Source organism: Pleurodeles waltl, chromosome 12 (assembly GCF_031143425.1).
Source record: "Pleurodeles waltl isolate 20211129_DDA chromosome 12, aPleWal1.hap1.20221129, whole genome shotgun sequence".
Taxonomy (NCBI): Eukaryota; Metazoa; Chordata; class Amphibia; order Caudata; family Salamandridae; genus Pleurodeles; species Pleurodeles waltl.
The window spans coordinates 495,700,487-495,727,765 of NC_090451.1; the positions used below are offsets into that span (position 1 = coordinate 495,700,487).

General features: G+C 43.0%; 1 protein-coding gene across 1 annotated transcript in view; it reads left to right on the forward strand.

Annotated features, from left to right (window-relative positions):
- LOC138267139 (ankyrin and armadillo repeat-containing protein-like) overlaps positions 1-27,279 on the forward strand; it is an 80,423-nt gene that overhangs the window by 46,260 nt on the left and 6,884 nt on the right. Inside the window, exons 6-7 of the mRNA XM_069215991.1 lie at positions 18,315-18,559; positions 26,648-26,804. Coding sequence (XP_069072092.1) covers positions 18,315-18,559; positions 26,648-26,804 — 402 coding nt within the window. The remainder of the gene's footprint in view (positions 1-18,314; positions 18,560-26,647; positions 26,805-27,279) is intronic.

Sequence of the window (27,279 nt, forward strand, 5' to 3'; positions counted from 1 at the left end):
CATTACCACATTACAACCATCATGTGGATTTCCCAATGCTTGTTTTCTTAAGCAGCTGGATTTTGTGCTCTTATACATGTTGATAAACATGCATGTAAATATGTATGTGTGACTCACACACAATTTCTGACTAAAATCATTAACAATCCAGCTGCAGTGAAAACAAAACATAAAAGAACTAAAAGGACTGTTTTTTTGTCTTATTGTGTGATAATTCAGTGCACTTTTTAGATGTAAAATAGTCCCCAAGGGACTGCAGTGTAAACACACCATAGGAGGCTGAATAATACATGAAACAACCAATAGCATGAGGTAAGAAAGACATGTTCCTCTAGGTGGAGCCAAAGTCCACTCTGGGTGTATTTTAAAGAACTGCTAGCAAACAGGTAATGCATACAGATTCATTGTCATGCTACAACTAGCCACCTGGCAGGTCGATGCATGAATGTATTTTGATTGTATCACTGTAGTAGGACCAGTACTGAATACATACCTCCATGTACTTAATCATATATATGATATTACAGTATTTTGTGCTGTACTGTGCTTAGATGTGCTAAGCTGTGTTATGTAATGTTATGTTGCTAAGCCTGCCTTAATGTGATGATGGGAAGCCCAAAAAAATGGAAAGGAGGGAATGAGAAAGAGGCAATGAGGAAGGGGCCTTATTGATTGAATGGCAATCCCAAGCAGATGGACTGAACTAGAAATCAGTGGGATGGAGAGTGACAGGAATCAGGACTTCTGACTAGGGCAAGCTCGAGAGAGCCAAGGGAAACAGGAGGCATCTCCAAAGGAGAAGGCTCCTCTTTGGATGCAGGTCAAAACTATGTAGAGCAAAGCATATTGCTAACAAAATTGGCAATTCCAATAGGTCTGGCTTATACCTGGAAGTGTCTCTTTTGTTATTGGTGAGTTTGAGTACTCAGTAAGTTGTCATGCAGATGCTCTGGTACTTAAGGCCCTATTATGAGTATGGTGGTTGGTTGCCACCATGCTTCCGACCTCCCCGCCGGCCCCATTAAGACTTTCCTGCTGGGCTGACCGGCGTAAACCAGGGTTTCCGTTGGTCAGCCCAGCGGGAAAGTGGCAGCAGCATTGTTGCAGGCTCATAATTGAGCCGGCAGCAATACTGCCGCACGCAGGGGGCACCAGCACCCTCGAAATATGCATTTCAAGGGTGCTGGGCAGGGGAACCCCTGCAATGCCCATACCCTGGTGATGGGCAGTGCATGGCCCCCTCTGTGCCCCCCCGCACCTGTCCTCCGTCAGCCTTTTCATGGCCGGGGTACCGCCATCAAAAGGCTGGCGAAGAACAAGGTTTTAATCAGCAGGGTGGTGCTGTGTTCAGCACCCCACTTGCTGATTACAACCTGAACCCGCCATCAACCAGTCAGGATATCCTATACTGGTGGGGCCAAAGGTAGGTTGACGGGTCTGTCTGCCAACCTCGCAATGGTGCGCTCAGACTGCTGCAACTGCTATGGTCTGACCACCACCGCAGCATTGGCAGTCCTCGGCCCACCAATGTCATAATTGGGCCCTTAGTGTTGAACACATACATCCATTCATTCACCTACTCACTCATTTGTGCATTCACTGTCTCCCCCATACACAATACAGCATACAAAATCAACAAGCATGAAAAATCAATTTAAAAATGACATTGCTACCTGCAAGTAGTGGGCCTATGCATGCAGTATAAAATACAAATAAACATATCATGCATAACATATTATTATTTTAATGTTCCAGAATGGCTGCCACATTTAGAGGCACAGTGTTGGCCATCATACAATGGTAAAACATTGATATGCCATTGACAATGCCATTTCAAGATTGCCACTAGATTTAGAAAATGGGGCTGCACAGGATGCAGTGTACTGAACGTAAAATGCATGACCCTGTGGCACTGTCTGGGGAGTTGCAATATGTTCTACGAACAACAAAAAGTAGCAATATGGAAAAAATGAGTGACACCGAACAAGTGGCCAAGGGCCTCATTTACTAGAAACTGGTGCATTGTCACCAATGCACCAGTTTTCTAGCGCCAGCCCCAAACCCCTTAACGAGGCCATGGTAGTGCTGTATTTATGATACAGTGCTCCATGGCATATGATTCCACAGATGCGCCAGAAATTCTGGTGCATCTGTTGATGCAAAAGTGGTGCAGTGCTGGAGGAGTGTTGGTAACTTGACGGTACTCCAGCAATGCGGGGAGGGTCCAATGTTAAAAAGCCTTTCGTCACTTTAAAACCTGCTCTGAGCAGGCATTAAAAATGTAACGCTGTGAAGGCACAGAATGGAGCAGTGAAATGTAGTTAATTTCACTGTGCCAGTTCTGTGTGGCTTTTAACATTCTAACACCCACCCTGCATACATTATACCTGGTGCAGGTTATAATTTGGCTCAGGGCTTTACAAAGTGGTGTGCAATGGTCCCATTGTGCCAGTTTATAAATGTGGCTCTGTGTAGAGGATTGCTTTCACACACTCAGGCCCATATTTGTACTTTTTTAGCACCTAATTTTCGCCACTTTTTGACGCAAAAACTGCGCTAACTTACAAAATACAATTGTATTTTACAAGTTTGCGCTGCTTTTGCATCAAAAAATGATGCAAATGCAGCACTAAAAAAGTATAAATATAGGCCTCAGTGTCTCAAAAAACTGCCACTACGGCAGCACAAGGGGCTTGTAAATAAGCTTCTAACAGACTGTTCCACCAACCTAGGGCTTGATGTGCACTCATTTTCAGGCTGATGTGATCAGACAAAATGTTGTCACTCATAAAGCAATAGAGGCAGTAGCTAAATAGGGCTGACCTATTGCCCTCTATAGTGTGCTCCTATGGATAGAAGCAGAGTATGAATGACACTTGATCAGACCAATGGCAGAAGAGGATCCATGTGCCAACATCAATGCTGTGATGGGCTGGCCGCAAAGTAAGATAAAAGTAGAAGCCACATTTTGTGAATGGGAACATGGTTCCCTGGGGATGGGGGGGTAATAAAGATTACATTGAATAGAAGGGGTCAGGATAGAGGTATCCTGACCCCATGGGACTGATAGAGAGGTCTCTAAGGGACCCCTCCTGGACAACAAATTGCCCCAAAAATCTTTTTGGGGGCCTGCGAGGATCCACAGATACTCTGCAGCTCTCACCATGTCCCCCCTGCCAATCCACGATGGATCTGCAGATCCAGAACCCAATTAAAAAAATGCACCCACTAACAGACCCACTTATTCACTCACTCACCCAGTCACAGACTCACTCAGGCACTCACACATCCATTCACAGACCTACAGCATGCGGTTGGCTGCATGCGGCTAACCCCCTGCCGCGCACGGAGGAACTCACATCCCAGCCATGCACAGTTTTCAGATCAATAATTTCATTGCAAATGTTACATTGACATTATCAATGATGTCAAAGAAATAGCTGATGTAATATGTGGGTAATTAGCAGTGCATGGTGAGGGCTGGACTTACAGTTATCATGCAGCATGTGAAATACCTCTAACTATAACAGCTGAATTTCCATGTTTTTGTCTGTGTAATTTCTGATCCTAACTATAACGTTCCTGTAACCTTTGTTTTTTTTAGTGGATTTATAAGGTCGTTTTAAATGCTAATTCTAAACTATAAGATCCCTGTAACATGTATTTTTTTCAGTGAATTTCTATGTTTTTTTTCAATGCCTATGGCCAGACCCTGCAGCCAACCCCGTGCATCCCACCCACCTTATGCATCCAATACCATACAACGAGGGAAAAGTCAGGAGCGGCACCATAAGAACAGGGGAAAAAGCAGTGAAAACTAGAGAAAAGCAAGGAGAAGGCACACACAAAATCAGGGAGAAAGCATTGAAAATGAGGGAAAAGCAAGGAGAAGGCACACAAAAAAACTGGGGAAAAACAAGGAGAAAGCAATGAGAATGAGGGAAAAGCAGAGAGAAGGCACTCAAAAAAAACAAGGAAAAGGAAAGAGAAAGCAGTGAAAACAAAGGAAACCCAAGAAGAAGGTACACAAAAATAGAGAAAAAAGCAAGGAGAGTGCAGTGAAAACAAGAGAAAAGCAAGGCGACGGCACTCAAAAAAACGAGTAAAAAAGCAAGGAGAAAACAGTGAAAACTATGGAAAAGCAAGGAGAAGTCACGCAGAAATGGGGGAAAATTAAGGAGAAGCAGTAAGAAGGAAATGAAAACAAGGGGAAAGAAAGCAGAAGGCACTCAAAAAACGTGGGAAAAAGCAAGGAGAAACCAGTGAAAACGAGGGGAAAGCAAGAGAAGGCACACAAAAGAAGTGGGATAAAGCAAGGTGAAAGCAGTGAAAAAAAGGGAAAGGCAAGGAGCCGGCATGCAAAAAACAGGAGAAAAGCATGGAGAAAGCAATGATAAAGAGGGAAAAGCAAGAAGAAGGCACTCAAAAAACATGGAAAAAGCAAGGAGAAGACAGGAGCAAGAACAATGTAGCAGCACGAGGAGAGCTGGGCCTTTCTTTTTATTTAGAAGGCACAAAAAAACAAGGGAAAAAGCAAGAAGAAAGCAGTGAAAATGAAGGAAAAGCAAGGAGAAAGCGCACCAAAAACTGAAGAGAAAGCAAGGAGAAAGCAGTGAAAACGAAGGAAAAGCAAGGTGAAGGCACTCAAAAAATGGGGGGAAAAGCAAGGAGAAAGCAGTGAAAAGGAGCAAAAAGCAAGGAGAAGGCACACAAAAAACACAGGAAAATCAAGGAGAAATCAGAGAAAACTAAGGAAAAGCAAGGAGCAGACACACAAAAAATGGGGGGAAACAAGGATAAAGCAGTGAAAACAAGAGAAAAACAAAAAAAGGACAAAAAATTGTGCAAAAACAAGGAGAAAGTAGTTAGAATGAGGGGAAAGCAAGGAGAAGGCACTCAAAAAATGGAGGGATAAGCAAATATAATACAGGAACAAATGTGATGCAGCAGCACAGGGAAATCTGGCCCTTTTTAATTTAGAAGGCACTCAAAAAACAAGGTCAAAAGCAAAGAGAAAGCAGTGAAACAATGGCAAAAGCAAGGAGAATTTAGTGAAAACATGGGAAAAGCAAGCTAGGGCACTCAGAAAAAGGTGAAAAAGCAAGGAGAAAGCAGTGAAAATGAGGGAAAAGCAAGGAGAAGGCACATAAAAAACTGGGGGGAAAGCAAGGAGAAAGCAGTGAGAATGAGGGAAAAGCATGGAAAAGGCACTCAAAAATGGGGGAAAAGCAAGGAGAAGACAGAAGCTACAGCAATGCAGCAGCACAGGGAGAGTTTGGCCTTTTTTTTTAAAATGTTGCTGTAGATTCACAGATCCACCACAAATTTGCGGCAATAAGTTTAAAAAAAAAAACATATTTGTCCCTCGGGGGTCCCTGTGGTACCCCACCGCCAGACCGAAGGGATAAGGGTATTCTTAACCTCGGCTGAGTTTTAGTCCCAAAATGACTGCCAGCACTTCTGGTTGAAGTGGTGGCTGCTGGCAACTTGGGACCCCATGGGTGATAAGTTGCGCTTTATAAAGATTGATTGATTGAATCAGATCTTAACATGAGATCCGTCAGATTCCTGGAGGATCCACTTCCGAAGGTATACACATTTCTTTTTTCTTACTATTTCCAAAACGTCTGGATGGATTTACACCAAATTGCAAAAAGGGCTCTTTCTGGTCCCAGATCTGGCTTTCTGCAATATTTGTTGTAATTCCATTCAGCAGTTCGGACTGTAGTTGTCTAGAATCTCCATGGGAAATAACATAGGAAATACACATTTATTGTTGACCCCCTTATTCTTAGCCCCTGCTTGATGGATCACCCTGAAACTTTCCATGCAGAACTAGACAAAGTAGGGCAAGTCAAAGCAGGGCACTTTTTCTGGAAAATTTTGTCAAGATTCGTTAAACGGCACCAAACTTATAAGCAAACCAAAAATCGCTTTTCCTATGAAAAAGAAGTCCTAACTTTTACTGCCTATAACTACCTATAACTATATGTTCGATGGCATGTGTAGCTTCAGATGCACATGCTATGCATATGGATTCCGGCATCTAGTGTTGGGCTCGGAGTGTTACAAGTTGTTTTTCTTTGAAGCAGTCTTTTAGAGTCACAGGTTTGAGTGACTCCTCCTCTTCGGTTCCATTGCACATGGGCATCAACTCCATTGTTAGATTGTTTTCTTTCCACCCTCAGGTTCGGACGTGTTTCTTCTCGCTCCTGAGATTTAGATTTGGAAAACTTTCAAAAACGTTCTTTTTCGTCTGTAATGTATTGATCGCGTTATTCATCTTCCATCTAAACAGCAGTACTGTCGGGAAACTTTGTTTGCCCTTTGGGCGTGCGTGCCCAGCTCGGGCCTATTTGGGCTGACCATGTGGAGAGCCTCATGGATCGGACTCTATTCCGATTCTGCCCTCTGTGCCACGCAAAATAGCCATACACAGACCAACATCTGGTTTGCAACCTCTGTCTTTCCCCAGACCATCAGGAGGAAAACTGCGAGGCCTGTTGATCGTTCCGATAGAAAAGACTCTGAGGGACCAAAGAGCAAGAAGTCTGGAAATGGTGTTGAAGACTGGAGAACATTTTGATGTAACAGAGGAAGAACAAATGCAGACAGCAGTCTCAACCAGAGATACAGAGTCGGATCAGGAATCCAAAGAAGACAGACCAATCACTGCCGCCCGGCATGTGAGTACGTCTGCCCCTGCTCCACATAAGAAAAAACAGAAGGCCTTGGGTACGCCACTGCCGGAAGGTCATGGCTCAGCCCGAAAAAAAGGCTGTCGGTGACCCACCCTCGAGTTCAGCACTGAAAAAGGCCACCCCACCGAAGACTTCGGGGTCGACAAAAAGCTAAATTTCAGACTCCAGTAGACAACAATTTTCGGAGTCGAAAATAAGAAAAACTGTTTCGGAGCAAAGACCATCCTCATCATTTTTGATTCTGAAAAAACATCACATTTCAGAGCCGAAAAAGACAGGATATACAGAGGAACATGGACTTTCAAAAAGACTAAGAGAAAGCCATAAAACCTCTCAGGAGGAGTCAGAGATTGAACCAAACCTGCAAATTATGGATGGAAAACCGTCCAGGATACACATACATAAAGAACAGGGACAATCATCACAGCACCTCCTTTAAAAACAAAGAGAAAGCTAGCATTTCAGGAGGAATTGGACACTGCGCATCCCCCAGCTAAAGCGCCAAAGCAGAAAGAGAAGCCAGCACCTCCTCAGTCTTCTCCTCCTCATTCTCCGCCTCATTCTCCACACCTACCTACCTCTCCTCAGATAAGTCCTATAACAATGCATTCCCCGACACACTCTTTTGACTCACAACAAGACACTGTTGATCCATGGGATGTTTACGACCCTGATCCCATCCCAAGCAACGACCCAGACAGCTACCCCTCTAAACCATCTCCATCTGAAGATACAACAGTATATAATCAGGTGTTAGCTAGGGCTGCAGCCTATCATGGGGTTACAATGGACACAGAATCACTAGAGGAAGATTATTTACTCAATACATTATCCTCAACTCATTCTATGTAACAATGTCCTCCCAATGCTACCAGGCATGGTAAAGCATGCAGACCAAATTTTTTATGAGCCTGTAAAAGCAAGAATTATAACACCTAGAATAGTGAAAAAGTACAGACCCGTACCTTCTGACCCTGATTACCTCACCCAACAGGTGCCACCTGATTCAGTAGTGGTTAGTGCTGCCAGGAAAAGAGCAAATAGTCAGATGCACCCCCTCCTGATAAGGAAAGCAGAAACTTTGATGCTGCGGGAAAGAGGGTTGCGTCCCAAGTAGCAAACCAATGGAGAATAGCAAATTCCCAGGCACTATTACGATAGAGCCCATTGGGAGGAGATGCAGGATATAATACAGTATCTCCCCAAAAAGCACCAAAAAAGGGCTCAACAGGTGGTAGAAGAAGGGCAAGCTATCACTAATAACCAAATATGATCTGCTCTTGATGCAGCAGATACCGCTGCAAGTAGTGTAAACACAGCAGTCACTATTCATAGACATGCATGGCTGTGATCCTCTGGTTTCAAACCAGAAATACAACAGGCTGTGTTAAACATGGCCTTCGACAATAAACATATTTTTGGGCCAGAAGTAGACACAGCAATAGAAAAACTATGAAAAGACTCAAAACACAGCCAAGGCAATGGGTGCACTCTTTTCTACACCATATAGAGTGTCATTTCGTAAAACTCAGTTTAGAGGAGGTTTCAGACCACAATTGTCAGAGGCATCAACCTCCCAAACAAAACCAACTTACCAAACCCAGTACCAACGAGGTGGTTTTAGAAGCACATATAGAGGACAATATTCTAGACATAGAGGTAAATTCCAAACCTCTAAACAATCGGCAACACTGCAAAAACAGTCACTTCCCTCACTCCCTTCCACTCCACAACTCTCCTGTGGAGGGAAGATTACAACAGTCCCACACACATTGGCAAAATATCACCACAGACAACTGAGTGTTATCAATTATCCACAATGGTTGTTGCCTAGAAATGATAAACACTCCTCCAAGTATTCCACCAAGGTTTCACAAGTTAACCCCAGAACATACAGTCCTGTTACAAAAAGAGGTCCAATCTCTACTACTCAAACAAGCAATAGAGTTAGTTCCACTGTCTCAGCTAGGATTCATTATACTTTCTAATTCCCAAAAAAGATGGCACCCTCAAGCCAATATTAGACCTCAGGCCCGTCAATTTTTACATCCTATCAGAACATTTTCACATGGTAACTCCACAGGATGTTATCCCACTTCTACAAAAACAAGATTTTTTGACAGCCTTAGACCTCAGAGATGCGTATTTCCACATACCCATCCATCCTGCTCAGAGAAAAATACCTCAGGTTTGTCGTTCAAGGAAAACACTACCAGTTCAAAGTGTTACTCTTTGGAATAACAACAGCTCCAAGAGTATTCACAAAGTGCTTAGCAGTAGTAACAGCCTACCTAAGAAGACAACATATACATGTCTTTCCATATCTAGATGATTGGCTAATAAAATCAAGCAGTCGTACACAATGCCAAAATCATACACATTATGTGATAGAAACCCTACACACACTAGGTTTATCTATAAACTACCAAAAGTCACACCTTCAACCAGCACAAGTACAACCGTATTTGGGTGCAATCCTAAATACTCAAGGAGCTCTAGCGTATCCAAATACACAAAGGATACACACTTTCCAAAATCTAATTCCACAAATACAACCAAATCAACAATATACTATAAGATTTGTCATGAAAATCCTAGGATGATGGCGTCCTGCATTGCAATTGTTCCACAAGCAAGATTAAACATGCAGCCCTTACAACAGGGCCTTAGGCAACAATGGTCACAGGCACATGGTCAACTCCAAGATCTAGTGTTGATAGACCACCAAACATATATGTCCTTTCAGTGGTGAAATTGCACCAATTTAATCAAAGGGCGGTCATTTCAAGATCCTGTGCCACAGACCATAATTACAACAGATGCATCAATGATTGGTTGGGGAGCTCACCGAAACAATCACTACATTCAAGGACAATGGGATGTCAAACAGAAATAGCTACACATAAACCACTTGGAGTTATTAGCTGTGTTTCTGGCCCTCAATGCCTTTCAACCTCTTCTCACACAGAAGAATGTTCTTATCAAAACAGACAACATGACAACCATGTATTATCTCAGCAAACAGGGAGGGGCACATTCAGCCCAACTGTCCCGTCTAGCCCAAACAAATTGGAAATGCTCAATCCACAACCAAGTTCATCTATTAGCGCAGTACATCCCAGGGATAGACAATCAGTTGGCAGATATCCTCAGCAGCAGGAATCACCAACAAACTCATGAATGGGAGATTCATCCTCAAGTACTTCAAAAATACTTTCAAAAGTGGGGAACCTCAAACATAGACCTATTTGCAACAAGCGAAAACACAAAATGCCAAAACTTTGCATCCAGACACCTACATCCCCTATCCAAGGGCAATGCTCTATGGATCAATTGGTCAGGGATATTTGCTTACGCTTTTCCCCCTCTCCCACTCCTTCCATTTCTAGACAACAAGTTGCATCAAACTTCACTCAACATAATACTCATAGCACCAACATGGGCACGTCAGCCATGGTGCACATTACTAGATCTATCTGTAGTACCACACTCCAAACTCTCATGCAGACCGGATCGGTTAGCACAAAACATAGGTCAAATCAAACATCCAAACCCCAGTGCTCTAAATCTAGCAATTTGGCTCCTGAAGTCATAGAATTTGGATATTTACAACTCCCATCAGGATGTATGGAAGTTATTAAAAAAGCAAGAAAATCCACTACAATACAGTGCTATGCAAACAAATGGAAAATATTTGTCTATTGCTGTCAATCTAGAAATATAGATCCTCTTACAGCATTAATACAAGATATTATATGTTATTTACTTCATTTACAAAAAGGAAATTTAGCATTTTCTTCAATAGAAATACACCTTACTGCAATTTCTGCATCTTTACAAAATATTCAACATAGCTCTTTATTTAGAGTTCCTGTCATTAAAACGTTCATGGAAGGCTTAAAACGCATCATTCCACCAAGAACACCACCAGTTCCTTCTTGGAATCTAAATATAGTGCTTACAAGACTTATGGGTCCGCCCTTTGAACCCATGCACTTGTGCCAAATTCAATTTCTAACATGGAAAGTTGCCTTCCTAGTGACAATTACTTCTTTAAGAAGAGTGAGTGAAATCCAAGCTTTTACTATTGAGGAACCTTTCTTCCAAGTACACAAACATAAAGTTGTACTAAGAACAAATCCAAAATATCTACCAAAAGTAGTTTCACCATTTCATATTAATCAAACAGTGGAACTGCCAGTCTTCTTCTCACAGCCAGACTGTGTGGCAGAAAGAGCTCTGCATACATTAGACCTCAAAAGAGCTCTAATGTACTATATAGACAGAACTAAACAGTTTAGAAAGACTAAACAACTTTTTGTGGCTTTCCAACAGCCACATACAGGCAATCCTATATCAAAACAAGGTTTAGCAAGAAGGATTGTAAGGTGCATACAAACATGCTATATCAAAGCAAAAAGACAACTTCTAATCACTCCCAAGGCACATTCTACAAGAAAGAAAGGTGCAACAATGGCTTTTTTAGGAAATATACCAATGGCTGAAATATGTAAAGCAGCTACATGGTCAACACCTCATACATTTACTAAACACTACTGTGTGGACGTATTGTCACAACAACAAGCCACAGTAGGACAAACTGTTCTACGAACATTATTTCAAACAACTGTAACTCCTACAGGCTAGCCACCGCTATTTTTTGGGAGGACAAATTGCTTTGTAGTCTATGCATAGCATGTGTATCTGCAGCTACACATGCCATCAAATGGAAAATGTCACTTACCCAGTGTAAATATGTTTGTGGCATGTTGTGCTGCAGATTCACATGCACCCTCCCTCCTCCTCGGAAACCTGTAGTCGCTTAAGTTAACATATTTGTACATATGTATATACATTTACATTTGCATGGACATCTCTTTTTTCACTTATATACTCTAGCACTCCTTCCTTTACCCTCTGCGGGAAAACAATCTAACAATGGAGTCGATGTCCATGCACAATGGAACCGGAAAGGAGGAGTCACTCGATCCCGTGACTCTAAAAGGCTTCTTTGGAGAAAAACAACTTGTAACACTCCGAGCCCAACACTAGATGTCAGAATCCATATGCATAGCATGTGAATCTGCAGCACAACATGCCACAAACAGATGTACACTGGGTAAGTGACTATATATATATATATATATATATATACACATACATACATATATATGTACACACATAGAAGTATATATGTACTGTTTATTTATATAATTGTTTTGATTTAAAGAGTCTGACAGAGAACTAAACATGTGAGGCTCTCGGCTCACCTAAGGAGATGCAGGAAAGATTTTCCCAGTGCAAATATTGTTCCTCCAGGTTTAGTCAACAGGAGTCATCAGCACCAAAATCCTTGCCTACTAAGGTAATCTGTGAAATTTAATGTAACAAAATACCTGCATACAAGTGGATGTTCTCTGTGAATATTATGCCCTGGAATGATGGGACCAGAATCGTCAAGGAGACTTTAGTATGGTGTTATATTAATCCACCCTTGGATGCCTGTTGACTTTAACATATGCTTTAAGAATAAATAAGTTAGGCCTGCTGTCTTTATCATAACATCTATTGAAATCATGATAAACAGATCAGACATATAACATCTAACACACCTTTTTACAATTAGGCATTCAGGAGCACAGCCTTCATCATTTTGCTCCTCGCCATAACCACCTCAGGGCAACTGTACTGATCATAAGCTTTTCCGCAAGGCAACCATCAGGCATACTGATAAAACTAGATATAAGTAAAAAAGAATTCTTGTTAAGAAAAATAAACCACCATCCTAAGAGGGACTAATGAGGATTCTTGCACTGCAGATCTTCTATCTCAAGGGTTTATCGGAGGGGATAACCAACACCATACCTGTTCCTACTACTGTAATCTGTGAGATTCCATGTAACAAAATGTGCCTCTATGGGATTTAACATAGTATAATAATCCATCCAAAAATGCCCACTAACTTTAACATATGGTTTTCATAATGAATATGTCAGGCCTACTGCATTTGTGGTTATTCTCACAACAAACAAATCTGGCCTTTGGCTTTGAGGTTTGGCTTGTCACCATAATCAATTCAGTCCTGCTTTGTTGAACATAAGCTTTTCCTCAACTTAATAAGTGAAATCCAAGAAATCTTTTTTTTGTAGAAGCACGCACCTATGCCCAATCATATTCTGTGCTCAGGGTAATCAACATGTGGGTGGGGCTAAAGATCTGCTATAATTAATACTTCTGAAAGCTTTTTTTCTGTTCATTACATAAGGTTTACAACAGCTGCACTGCCAAGCCAGTCCTTAAAAAAGTATTCAAAGAAAAATTCAGCTGATATTTGTATTACAGATCGCTTTTCTTTGAGATTCAAATAAAAGAGCTTGCATTTCTTGGATTCTATGCAAAAACTGTTCTCCCCATTGTACAACATAGGTGGCTCCAATTAGAGACATTTTAACACAAAAAGGATGTGAGAGGACACATTTGAAATTCAAGACAGACCCAGATGTTACACATCCTTACAACACCAGTTGAAGAAGATTGGGCCATTTTAATTGATGTATGTACCCCCTCATTCCCGTGGCATAAATGTACTATGCAGGTGTCAGAAAAGTGATGTAATTAACATTAAAACAAATTAGGAAAACAAAAGGCAGAAGGAATAAACCTTTAATTTTAAACGCTGTTTTAGAATCTGGCGAGAGTGGCAAATCCTGTTTGGAATGCCAGTAGCTGCAGGTTATAAACGTACTCCATTAGGAGCAATCTGCCATTCCCTTTCCCTGCTCCTCCCAGAACGGATAATCAACCTCTCAAACATATTACAAACAATCATTTTAGCCATTAGCAGAGCCTGGCTGGAATCTGACATACCACCATGAGACGACAGGATCAGCATAATAAACTCCAGCTCCATTAAGCTAAGGAACAGCCCTACCCCCTCCCCCCCCCCCTCTCCCCCCCCCCCCCCCGATTGTCAAATGCCCCATATCATGAGCAGGAGTCTCAGGTAGCCCTGCTGTGCTATGCATGCTGGGACTTGTAGGCTCATAATTATTTTATTAATTCTATTCATAGTGCACACAGTTACTCCTAAGTAGTGAACTCGGGCGAGGATAAAAGCGCAACAGACTGCAGCCTAGACCTTGGCATTGAACCGTCAGGTTTTTAGCTAAGAATGTACATGATTGGTCTGGGCTCTTAGGGTAGGGTGAGAGACATTTCAGTGCAGGCATTTAGGGTTTTTATAGGGCCGAAATAACTGCCAAATGGTAAAAAAGATTTTTTTAGCACTCTCAGACATAGAAAACAAAGATATTTAACTGCGTAATGTGACAGGAAAAAGAATGTGTCTGTTCAATGAAAAAATTGAGATCTGATTGCCAACAACTGTGCAACCGTACAGAAGAACCACCTAAAATTAGGCCCTCATATAGTTATAATAAGAACAGTATTACTACTTATCCGAGCATGTTTGGTACTGTTGGCTGAAGCGGTGAGCTTGTGGAGAGTCACCTCCATGGAGAGCTTAATTTGTGCAGGTGGTTATAAGTGGTGAGCACCAGCACTCATGTATGTGGACTGAAAGTATTCTTACTCATCAGATGTTGACCTTGAAGTAACAATGAGAAAGGTAGAAAAAGAAGAAGAAAGGAGGAAGAGAAAGGCTGGAAAACAGTGAGAAAGGGAGAAAGTAGGTTTGAAAAATCACCTTTGGGACCTATAAGGGAGAGAAGAAATGTAGGGGGCAGGAAGAAAAGAATGATGTGGAATAAAGCACATTATTCTCAGAAACAGAGGCAGGCCCCTAAGAAAAGCCATGGGCCCTTCACTACTTCGGCATGGGCTGTCTGCTACAAGACATATTGTGCAGTGCTTAATTTGTAAATAAAGAGGTGCCGGTGCTCAAAGCCCTTCTCTTAAACACGAGGCTGCTGTAATTAAATCTGCCAGCACTGAATACTGAGGCAGCGTAATCCTGAAGCCATCTCGGGCCCCTTCAGCTCATCCTGCAACTTCCTACTTTCTCCCTTTATGACGCTTTTTCGTTTTTCCTTCTTCCGTCTTTCCCATATGTGTCTTTTGCTCCCAGCAGATGCTTGAGGCATAAGAATAAGCCCCGGCCCTCAAAAATAAGTGCCGGTGCTCAGCACCGGAAACAAGCACAAATTAAGCACTGATATTGCGGCATACAATGAACATAGAGGTTTGGAGCCCGCCAGTGCTTATCATCGGTGGGCTTTCTTGTGTGGGTCCCTCTCACACTGCGTTGTCTCTTTTCCATATGTGTTTCTTTGTCCGGTGCCTATGTTCGAAGACAGGGAATTACTTTTTCCTTTTTGTGCAAGCACTCACAGAGAGTGCATTTGTTTTTCAGCTGTTTCCCCAATGCACTCCTGCCCCCACCGTGCTTGCTGCCTGTTCACACGTGCTTGTCCTGTCACTTGTTGCTTTCCTTGTTCCCCTGGAATTGTCCGTGTTGCTTTTGCATCTTCGGACCTTCCCCTGTTCCTTCTATGCACCCAATCTTTCCTTGTTACTTCAGCGCACCTGTGCACCCCCTGTCCTACCTGTGTTGCTTTCATGACAACTACCCTCCCATATGTTGCTTCTGGCCTCCCACAGCTTCGCCCCCAATGATTCCACCTCGTCTCCATTAACATTTTTAAATAACATTATTGCACGTTTTGATTGTAATTACCCATCAGGTTCCAAACAGTGTCTAAAAAACGCAACTGCGTCATTTTGTAGTGCGCGCAGTTGCATTAAAGTTTTTTTTTTTTTTTTTTTTTACTTTAACCATGCCCCATAGCATCGGGTATACTGAGCAGCGTGGCTAATAACCTTTAGCAAAGCTAAGAAGTCACAAAAGCGAGGCTATCAGCTTTGCCAATGCTTGTTTTTTGGTTAACAAGCACTGGGTCTAGTGAGTGACACATTCAGGCTGAAGGTCTCGCCTCACAACTCTTCTGTTCCAATGAGTAACTCGTGGCTTTGAAGCCATTCCTCTGTCTTCACACGGTCCATCTTCAGTGCTTTCCATTTAGTGTGTCTAACAATGCGTGGGTTCTTAGGCAGGGCTGACTTCACCAAGGCAAACATGTTTGTGAAATTAGAAAATTCAGTTACCTCGTGCAATGAATCACTCTACGCTTTTGACTGTAGTCTAGTATCGAAGCATGACGCTCGCGCCGGGCCGGCCCTTAGCTCTGAGGAGCAACGAGTAAGAGCCGCCTGGGTTTATTTGGTTGTAAAGCAGGCCCTGGCACGTCCCTGTGACTAATATCAAATAGGATTCTCAATTCATAGATTTTATGTCAGAACGGGAAAGATAAAATATACCCACTTGTAAATAATTCAAAATGGATTTATATGGACATGAAAAAGTATGTGTGTTAGTCTCACGTGGACCAGAATTCACTGAAGCGTTAAAGGAGAACTCGATTCGCCCCCTGCCTCAGCGGGGCTGGATCCGTTTTCAGGCAGTTTTCAGAACGGGGGTGCTGACAATCAATGTTAAATCTTGCAATCCGTAAGGAGTTTGAAAAATCCAAGTACCAGGCAAAGAGCGAGTGTAGCAAATGTCCTACCGCCTTAGAGCATGAGAGTGGTAAGTGTGCTGTAAGTACCTGGCATTGCAGTTTGCAACACACTGTCACAACTGCATTACTAAAGTGTGTGGTGGTAACGCACTGTCATTTACAGACAGCACATTTTCTATTGAAATGACCACCGAATTTGCAAAAACATACATTTTTACTGACAAAACTATATAGCATACGAAGGATAACGTGGAAGTGGGGGTTTAGCGAATATTTGTCATTTGGGAATTCATCATCAATTAAGGTGTCTCGAAAACTTCTGATTTTATTCACAACTTTGTTTACATCATACCAGAATTACAAAAAAGTGCTTCATTTGTACTTTCTGACATTGCTGACACGTTTTGAAATATCTGTATAATTCATTTATAGGGATTTCTTTTTTTGTTGTGTTACTAAAAATAGCATCCTACAGCCTTTCACACTTGCAAGATTGTGGTAAAGTTCACTTTACAAATTCCTCTGCTTTTCAGATAGAAATGTAAACACCAATCTCCCTGTTAAAAGATTAAGTAGTAATTTGTTATAAAGCATAGCCAGACAGTTGACCTCTGTTTATGAACGCACAGCAAAAGTGACAGAATAAAAACAAACTTTACAGCCTTCTGTACTGGTCATTCACATTTGAAACTCCGAGATGGTCACGTTGGAGTGCAGTAGCAGCCCCAGCACCCCTACTTCCAGCACCTATATCCTGACTCCTTAAGAGGCTGGAGAACGATGTTGCTGTCAGAGCCTCAGCTGGCTCTGCTGTTGAAAACCCGTCGTCATTGGTCTGTTAGCCAAAGACCTACGGGCTCTTCAATGTGAGGGCTGCCAGATTTAGAAGGTGCATTCCAACACTGATTTCTCCTGCCAGGAATGGCCATGCAAGGCTCAGAAGAATCTAATGGAAAGTACGCCAAGAAGCAACTAATCTGTAGGGGGAGACACCAGAGCAAACCCTGATCATCATGTCACCATGATATAGAGGACCTGGCGAATTGACATTGTCACTGAAAAGGGCACCCACCATCTTGGCTGACACACATTTGGGGAAATGTGCCTACCAGAATATCCAGAATTTTTAAATGTGGCAGTCTGGCTTCCACTCAGTTGGTGGGGCCTTCACCGCCACCGTGGCTCCCTAGCTGGCACCGCGGGGTATCACCTCCTTCGTTATTTAGATGGAGTTTGAATAGATGGGATTTTAGGTCCTCATAGATGTCTACCAAAGTTGGATTGAGTGTGCGCTCTTAGAGTAAAACTGCGTGGAATGTCATTAGTAATCATACTTTTTATACAGAAATTTTAGAGTTCTTTTTTGGGGTTATCAGTGGAAGCACCTTTCAACTTGTGCTGCATGAATTCAACATGGAATGTACTGATAACAACATTATCATATCCCAGGTTTCTATGACACCAGTAAGTACAGTGTGATTCACACTATTTGAACATAGTATCTGCTGATCCACTTTTTTGTTCAGCAAAAGCTTATGATGGAACAGAAGCTCTAGTGCAAACCTACAACACAAACTACAAACGTTTGCCTGTACACTTCATTTAGGTAGTGCACCTTTTCCACTCTCTACAAACACATTATGCCTATGTGCACCCAGTCTTGCAACTCTGCACTCGGAGAGGACACTTGCAGACTTAGGTCCCCTTAGCTGCTGCACCGATGTGCTGTAAGCTCTTGATATGCAGAGACCAGGAACAAATTAAATTATCGGTTCTTTATTAAGGCATTGGCTCTTGGTGAGACTGACAATGAAAATCCACCAATTAGGACCCAGTTGGGCCAGGATTACAATTATTTGCCCACAAGGATCTCTACAGAGACTACCAAATTTATGCATTGCCTCCAAACAGCAGAACCACCAGTTTATATTACACGCAAGACATCAGCAAAACGCAGAGAACATTTCCCAGTGGCGTGTGGAGAATGTACTTTTACGTATATAAATGTTTAGGGTTTTCCAGAGTGTGGCTGTGAGTTCTATGATAAACATTGCTGTTGTTTGTCCATTGTGCCCAGGCAACGCTGCAAATATGGAGCTTCTATACAACAGCGCTGGCTTCAGTCACATGCAGCTCCTCCGCCTCCTGCACTCATCCAGTGAAGAGGTTCGTCTTCTGGCGGGTGCCGCGCTAGCAACCTTCGCCTTCAACAGCTTCTGCCAGCAGCGCCGGATTGTGGATGCCGGAGGGGTCAGGTGGCACCATTTTCAAACATTTCTCCAGTCAGAGCAAGAAATTCACAGAGTGCAAGCTGCTTTCCAGGTAACTATGCTACTCTGCAGTGGCAAGAAGGCAGGGAATGCTCCAGGTTCCTAAACAAGTAAAATACAGTTCTCTAGAAAGAGAGCAGAGTTCAAGCAGCATGATGATTGGGTGTGCTGGATGCAGCCATTTAGCACAAACTGTGTTTATGACGTTCGCCTCTGTTAAAACTGTTGCAGTGGAATCTGACAATCGTGGGCATTCTTGGCCACAACACAGCTCGGTAAGTCAATGGAGCTGTGAATGGCTGTCTAATAAGATAAAGTAGATGGGGCTTAGGGTCCTGATTACAGAAAGTTTAGACCGCTGTGCAAACCCCTGTTTGTCTGTGCAGGGTGCAGATCCTATGAGGTGTGCAGACTTTACTACACAGAGTGTTACTGGGTGTGATAGAGTCTCCATCCTATATTACATTTCTGCAGGGCACACTTGCCGGAATTAAACAACAGAAAAGGCCTGGTAATTACCGGTACATGTAGATTTTGATGCAATGCTCTCTAAAATCCGTGTTGTTCCTCATTAATGGGGAAAACTTCAGAAAGGTGATATTGATCGCACCGTTAAACTCAGAACACTGGTGTGTAGGACTTTATCGAGTGCAGCAGAGAACAAATGTCGACTCAGAGCACGAATAATCACGGCTTCGATATGAGGGACTTTTAGCAACCTGGGAAAGAAGAAAGGTGTCTCTGTTGCTTTAAAATATGGGGAAACGTCTTCCGAAGCGAGGCTGCCCTAAATGGACATTCGTCAAACCTTCTGGTTTGGGTTCCCTGTGACATGTGTGAAGCTGACCTCAGCGAGCTTGCAGGAATGTAATGTGTTTATTTTTCCTACTTATGTATTGCTTTTTGTAGAGTGTTGCATGCTGCTCAAAACATTTTACATTGTCGTCGCATGGGAGACCAAGCAAACCCGTCTCCTTGTCTTTGCCTCAGTCTTTGTAAGAGTGGACGAGCACTATAAGTGTTTTCATGCATACAATATACTGAAAGGATTGAAGCAGGCGAGTGCCTTTTTCACAAATAAAAAAAACATGCTATGTAATCGTTATACTGTGCATGAGCACTGGATAGATGTTTAAGGGAATGAGTTTACAATTGGGAAGATGACACCGGGGTATATTTACTAATGTTTTGCAGGTGCTTGCACAGGGCAACACAATTGTGCGCTGTGCTGGCCGCCTTTTATAATGTATAGTAAACCACCCTATTCACAAAAGTACATTTACACATATAGATTTGCTGACATGTAAATTTACACTTGAACTTAGATGTAAATCAGCAATGTTGTGCTGTTCACCATTTCCAAGAAGTGTTGATTTATTCCTAAGTGTAGACTTACACAGTCGCGGCTCAGAAAGCTTTGAAGGGGCAGGGCAGCACACAGGGGTGAGGGGGTGGAGGGGTAGGGAACAAAAACATTACAATCAGAAAATAAAATAAACAAATAAAAACTTATCTCCATGCCGTGTTGCGCCACCACTCCCCCATCTCCTCAGCAGGCACAGGCTCCCAGCCTGTCCTACGGCCAATCCTGACGTTGCTCGGAGAAATGTTAGGATTGGCTGGGAGCATCCAGCCAGGGCGTTCCCAGGCAGATTGGGAGCCTGTACCTGCTCTCCTCAGCCCAGCAACTCAGTGCCGGGCTGGAGAGAGCACAAAGCGCATGTGTGTTTGGCCGGCCCGAGACGGCCAGCCATACACATGCCCACTGAGGGGAATGTGCAGTGCACTCATCTCATCCCCGTTATCCCACATGGCCCACCCCTCTCACAACAAAAGGATAATAGACATAGCTTATTATTTTTTCATTGCAAAAGGTTTGCAGCTTTTACTGCTCATGGTGGGGCAACGCTCCTCTGCCTTAGCAGAGAAGCTGCCGCTAGACTTACATATCTGCACCGCCTGAAAGCAGGAGGTGGAGTCAATTAAGAGTAAATTAACAAGTGTAAAGTTACTTACTACTAGCAACATTTCATATGGAGGTGGAGAGCTCCACCACCATGGTGGACAGTGGCAGCTGCTCAAAATGCCAAGTGGAGAGGTAGGGCCGGGGAAAATACCAAAAGAAAACCATGGATGAAATAATGAAAACAAATATAAAATAGTACTTACCGGCTGCTGCCCTGCTCCTCTGCTATTGTCCTGATAGCCAACTCTCAGCAGTCCATGGGCTGGTGCACACTGCACAGACTCTCAGGTGCCAATCCAACAGCTGCTCTCATGCTCGGAATACCATTACCCAACATGAGAAAAGCGCTGGTATTGGTCTGAGCTGCTTGGTTTGGCATTCAGACAGAGCCTGGGAGCCTGTGTCTTTTCTCCACCCGGTTGTGCACCACAGCCTGGGTTGGAGAAATGCTAAGTGCGCATGTCGATTTGGCTGTCTTAAGACAGCGAGCCAAACCAACATGCTCACTTACAGTGACCACCACTCCTCTTCCCTGAAGCTGAGAATGGCCTGCCCGCCCCTAATACTCGGCTGACACAGTGAAAAATAAATGATAATAAAATTGCTTTATTATTATTTTATTTCTCACATTTGCCTCAGCAGGCTATCAGCAGTGGGTTGACGCTCCTCCACCATAACAGATGAACCGCCGCTGATGGTGGAGTTCACCTATGGGAAAGTATATCCAGTTTGTCTATTTGCAAGGTTATACCTTTGCCCAATCCACAGGAACCTGCCCATGTGTCTTTTCTCTTTTCAATAGAGGGCAAATCTAAAAAAACATTATTACATGAATCAACAGTATTTCTTTTTTAAATTCCAAGTTTATTAAAGATAAGTTAAAACACACATAGATAATGCATTACAGTCTAGAGGTAGCATACAAGTGAAACTATTTAAAAAAATACATTATTTGAGGAGGGAGAGGGAAAGGTATATATGGTTTAGAAAGTGAACAGTCAGGTGGTTACATAGATAAACTGAATACATTGTATACAAAGAATGCAAAGCAAAATAAAAAAAAATTAGTAACAGTAAAGTGGAAGTCAAGGAGGTTGAAGAACTTCTTGTTGAGCTGGAGTGCATGCAAAGGTTCCCTTTGCATGTGCATTCAAATAATGTGTAACAGGAGACCGTAAGATTGAACGTCTGAAAACAAGTGATACCGGGTGCATGTAGGCCAAATCTAGTCTATGATTTTGACAAGCTGCATACCACCATGCTTCGAAAGAGAGTTTGGATAGATCTCTCAAATTGTTTGTGATCTGCTGAAATTCAGCTGCTGGTACCAAATACAATTAACGTACATCGAATAAAGGTGTGTCCCAATCATCAGATAAACGTTCTAAGAAGATGTTAGTACTTGAAAAAGGTTTTGTAGAGTGAGCCATTGAATTAACCTGAGTTCAAACCTGTGTTCAGAAATCATGAACAGTGGGACATGTAAAAAGTTAATGTTTTAAATCAGCACATTCTGGTGAACATGTCCAACACGTGTTAGGAAGATCTGGATAAAGCTTGTGCAAACCCACAGGAGGTAGGTGTAGCCTGTTATATATAAAGAAAGGTTTGTGTGATGTTTGCTACTCGGGAGGACTTCCTAATTTTGGCCCAGATTTTCCCAAAAGGATACAGACCACTTCCTACCCAAATCATGTTCCCAAGATATCTCTGTACTTGTTTTATCTCTATCTGTGGTGTAAGATTGTAAATAGAAATGATTAGTAGAATCTTTGGGATTTGTGGTCAAAAGGACGTGCAAGCGATTTGTAGAGGATAAGACAAGAGAGGACATGATTGAAAGTGAGCAAAGGCCGTGGAAAGAGCACTTTGTAAAAGTTTAAATTTATGTTGAAACAAGGGTGGGGAGGCCGAAGATAGTACAACCTTGTGCGAACTATCGAGGAGTGTTGTGCTCAAAGAGCTGATTACGCAAAATGAGGCCTTTTTTCATCCAGGATTTCCAATAAATAGGATTATTGTTCATTAGTATGAACCTGATTTGCCAAATAGTAGAATTAAAAAAAGTGAGGACCCATAGGAGTATAGGGTAATATCAGTTTTAACAATTTACCTGGATGTTTAAAAATTGGAGTAGAGAGGGTTTGTGGTTTACGAGTGAAAGACAAATATTTTTTAAAAGAAAAAGAGGAAAGAAAATCCTTTTCAGTGTCAACCCATAATGGAGAGTTGGTTGAAGAGTCTGAAACCCTATAAGAAGATTATCGCAGAAAAAAGCCTTGTGGTACTTGATTAAATCACGGAAGTTTACACCACCATCACATTTTGGTAATCATCAAATGAGGTTTTTTCATTATTTCAAAGAAATTAGGAGAGTGTGGAGCCAATCTTCTTGAAAGATTTAAGTGGTATAGATATTGGTATATTAGAAATAGTGTATAAAATAATGTGAACAAGTATTATTTTAATAGTGTCAAGTCGGCCCCACCAAGAGAGGTAAAAGGGGTGTTATCTACCAGTTAACTTATTAATACATTTCTCTGTGTTCAACGATACAGAAGTTTTAATAGATTGAGTAAACCATAGGCCAAGGTATTTAATATGCTTAGGACTCCATGTAAAGTTGGATGCTAAAAAATCATGTTTAAATGTGTACTTAGTCACCCACTCATGCTGTGTTCCACACCTTAATTATGGGAAACAGAGATCATCTAATCGCATGGCTTTATAAGGGCCTCTGCAGTCACACTGGTATATCACTCTGACCTCTCTGAGCCGTGTGGGAAGATGAGTTAGGGAGGGTGCTGCATGATAGGGAATGGGCCAGAGCACTGGAATTTCCACACACTGTTTTCAGAAACGTACGCTTCAAAAACATACAATTCCACATCCACCACATGCATACCTAACTGAATTATGACTAAACAAGTGTTTCCTCACAACAAACCTGACTTGCCCTCAATGCCATTCCAGCAGTGCCGATTGTTGCCACATGCTATGGGCATGCCCTGCCCTTGCAGCCTCCTTTTGGCAAAGCATTCACTCCTTTCTACAAAGTCACGGAACTTACTGACATTAACTCCTGGGAGACCTGTTGTCTTTGTGTTTTTAAACGACAGAAACAACAGGTTGTCCATACTCGCTTGGCCAGCCTGGCCATGATCTTTGTTAAATAGATGCTCACCCTGCATTGGGAAGACCCTGGGGCTCCACCAATAGAGGCTTGGTGCGGGGCGATGCGGTGGTGTGGAGTGGTGAAGGAGCTGCCCTCCCCTTGGAGGAAGCCCAACGGATTTGCAAGTGCCCCATATCGCTAGCATGGAATGTTATGCCTATGGACTTCAACCTCCTTACTGTTCCATTCCACCAAGGCACACATCCCATGCTGGAGGCTCCCACACGTAACTCAGTTGGCCGTCCGACCCCTCTCCACACCTATCTGGCCATCTGACCCTAGAAGAGCTTACACCCTTCACTGCCGGCCCTGGCTGGACAGTTCTGCACTCTTGCGTTACTGTGCAGAGAGCTGCGTGTCCATCAGGAAACGTTTCCTGCCATTCCCCGAAGCTGGCAACCGGAGTTTAATGGTGTCCAAGGTTTCTCCGAGGAATGCGCCATAAAAATGTCAGCTGTCATAAAGAAATATTCACACATTGTCGCGTACTCCCCATGCTGTCCCAAGGAGAATCCCTTGAATGCCGCTATCCTTCTTAGACATCAAGCAACGCCCCATGAATCAACAGTATTGACATAGGCCAAGTTCTTACCCCGTATGTCTTCACTTAAGTTAGACTGTGAAGGCCCTCCAAAATCATCATTGCAAAAAATGCGTGGAACCAGGCAGTAAAGGATGGACTAATGTATACTTTGATCGTGTTGCCGGTTCCTCTGGGGATGTTTCTAATGCCAAATCGGAGTGGCGGGAAGAACTTTTTAGTAAGCCCCTCGTTAGATATTGTGTAATATTAAGCAACAAAGGTTTCCAGATTTTCAAAACGCTTACTAATTATAGACTCTAGGCCTCTGTTTAGCACTTCATCTCTGCGTTGACCCACATCAAACACTACATCTATCTGGGGGCTGTCCATCTTTTTTTTTACCTACGTTGAGGGATACAGTGGGCCCCTTACTTTTTGAATGGTGAATGATTGCATATACTGTATGAGTATTAGTAATCACTGGTGTAGTTGTGCCAAGATCAATGGGATTGACACCAATAAATGGCGTATGACCCACAGAGGTACCGGCCTAGGGGCACTTAGGCCGCTACCACATAACCACAGTTTCTCTTCTACAATAGTGAACTCGTTGGAGATGGCACTCATTGCAGAAGATTATTTTATGCTAGACTCTTCACATATGCCCTTTTGGTTACTTTGAGGAGGTAAGGTTTTGCGCTTACCTATTCTATTATTTTTCAAATCACGACCAAGGGGGGTGTCCCTGTTCAGTTGTGACAAGACACAAATCGGCACACACTGCTGTTGGCCCGGTCATTGTCCAGGCATGTGCCTGGGCATGTCCCATACTGCTGGAGACCCCGGACACTTTAATGCGCATCATGCTGCAAAAGCCTCTTCTCCTCCCTGGCTCAGGCAAGGTGTATTGTGGCAAGACAGCCACACAGCCCCACACACCATTGTTAGCATCCCATGCTGCGGGAGATCCCAGGTGCTTTCATGTGTGTTGTGCTGCAAGAACCCTTCCTCCTCCTAGAATCAGACAAGATGTGTTGAGCTAAAGAGAGTCCACAAAGCCCCACACACCAGAGTTAGCGTCCTGCGCTGCAGGAGATCCCAAGCACCTTAATATGCATCATGCTGCATGAGCCCCTTCTCCTCCCAGGCTCGGGCAAAGTGTGCTGTGTACAAGAGAATCCACAGAGTCCCTAACACCAGAGTCAGCGTCCTGCATTGCAAGAGATCCCATGTGCTTCAATGCACGTGGTTCTACATGAGCCTCTCCTCTGCCTGAGCTCAGGCAAGGTACTTGTGGGCAGGAGAATCTACACAGCCTTACACACCAGAGTCAGCGTCCTATGCTGCAGGAGATCCCAGGAACTTTAATGTGCATCATGCTGCAGGAGACCCTCCTTTTCCTGGGCTCAGACAAGGTGTGTTTTGGACAAGAGAGTCCACACAGCCCCTCGAACCAGATTCAGCATCCCACACTGCAGGAGATCACAGGTGCCGTAATATGCCTAGTTCTATAGGAGTCCCTCCTCCTCCTGGGCTCAAGCAAGGTGTTTGCTGTCAAGAAAGTCCACCCAACCCCACATACCAGTGTCAGTGTCCTGCCAAGGGTATGTTGGGTGAACTCCTGTCTGAGCTACAGGGACAAAACAAGCTGCAGAGACCTCCCTGAACTGCCCAGCTGACCTTCAGCCCTCGGCCTGCCTGGACCTGTCTGTAAACTTCTGGCCTCCACTTGGGTGAGTTCCTAATCCCCAAGAGGTGCCTCACCAGGCTCTGGACCCTTGGTTTGCACCAGTTGTAGCTCCTCTTAAAAAGAAAGATGAAATCCTGAAGTTTTGCACTTTTTGCAACTGCAAACGGGCACGTTTGTATTGAGATTCTGCTTCCCACAACAAACACCTATGCACGACCCATTCTAGCACGACCAGATGACCACAAGTAGAGCTTTGTGCTTTCATGCGCTATAGTTGCCTACATAAAACTTAGAAATTGCATATCTCCTGTTCTACTGATTGGATTTTTGTCATTGTGGCCTCATTTTATTTATTACATTTTTTTAAAGTGGTGAGGTACTTTTCTTCAGTTGTGTTTTCACTTTATTACTCTTTCTGTTCTCCAGAAATACTTTACACAGTGCCTCTAAGTTGAGCCTGGCTGCTGTTGTACCCACCTACCAGATTGCAAAGCACCGGTTAATTCAGAGACTTTTGTGGATCACTTTAACAAGGATTGTGTTTGTTGCCTGAGTGGGGCTTCCACCCCCCTCAATCAATAACCCAGTTTCTTAAAGACCTGTTCACACTGTGTGATTTCATCAGTGTATTCATCACCTCCTCCCTTGACCTGGTCCTTTCATACTTTATCTACTCTGTAGGATTGTTTGGTGGTTGGACTATCATACTCAAAGTATATCGCATTTAGTCTCATGAAGAACAAAATGCATCCATGATTAATAATAAATGCATTGTTTTCATTGCAGTCTACTGTTCTGGCTAGAATCATTCCAGACAACGAGTCAGCTAGCACGTCAGCTTTGGGGATCAAAATTCTGGTGGATACCCTGCAGCATTCAACTTCAAACATCACCCTGGCTTTGGCCGCTGACTGCGTGGCACGGTTGGCTCACATTCAATCAGGTAACAATGCATGTTTGCAGAAAGGCATATTTTTATCCATGGTGGTAGGGGAGGCACCATGAAAAGGAGTTAGCAAGAAGACGTCAGCACATTTGGTACTCTATGTTTAACGGCTATAACAGCTTTTATACTTCCTTAAGAAAATAAATGCACTGGCTATGCAAATTGTACAAACCTTTACAGGTTTAATAGAGTGGCGCAAAGACCTGCTCCATTCACAGTGATGGATTGCACTTAAAATGACTATTCGAGGAGTATGGCAGTAAGCTTGCTTTCCTTCACTGCTGCTGGTGGTGATGACTAGGAAGGATACTAATTTGTCTTTCAAGTAATGATCAATACTTATGGCGTGAAGCTCTACTTCTTGGTATTTGCTCTGCCTTCGTTCAATTATGCTTCATGCCGCAAAGATTGAGATAAAAATGAACTTTGAAATATTTAGTTGGCACACATCAGTGATTATAATTGTGCATTT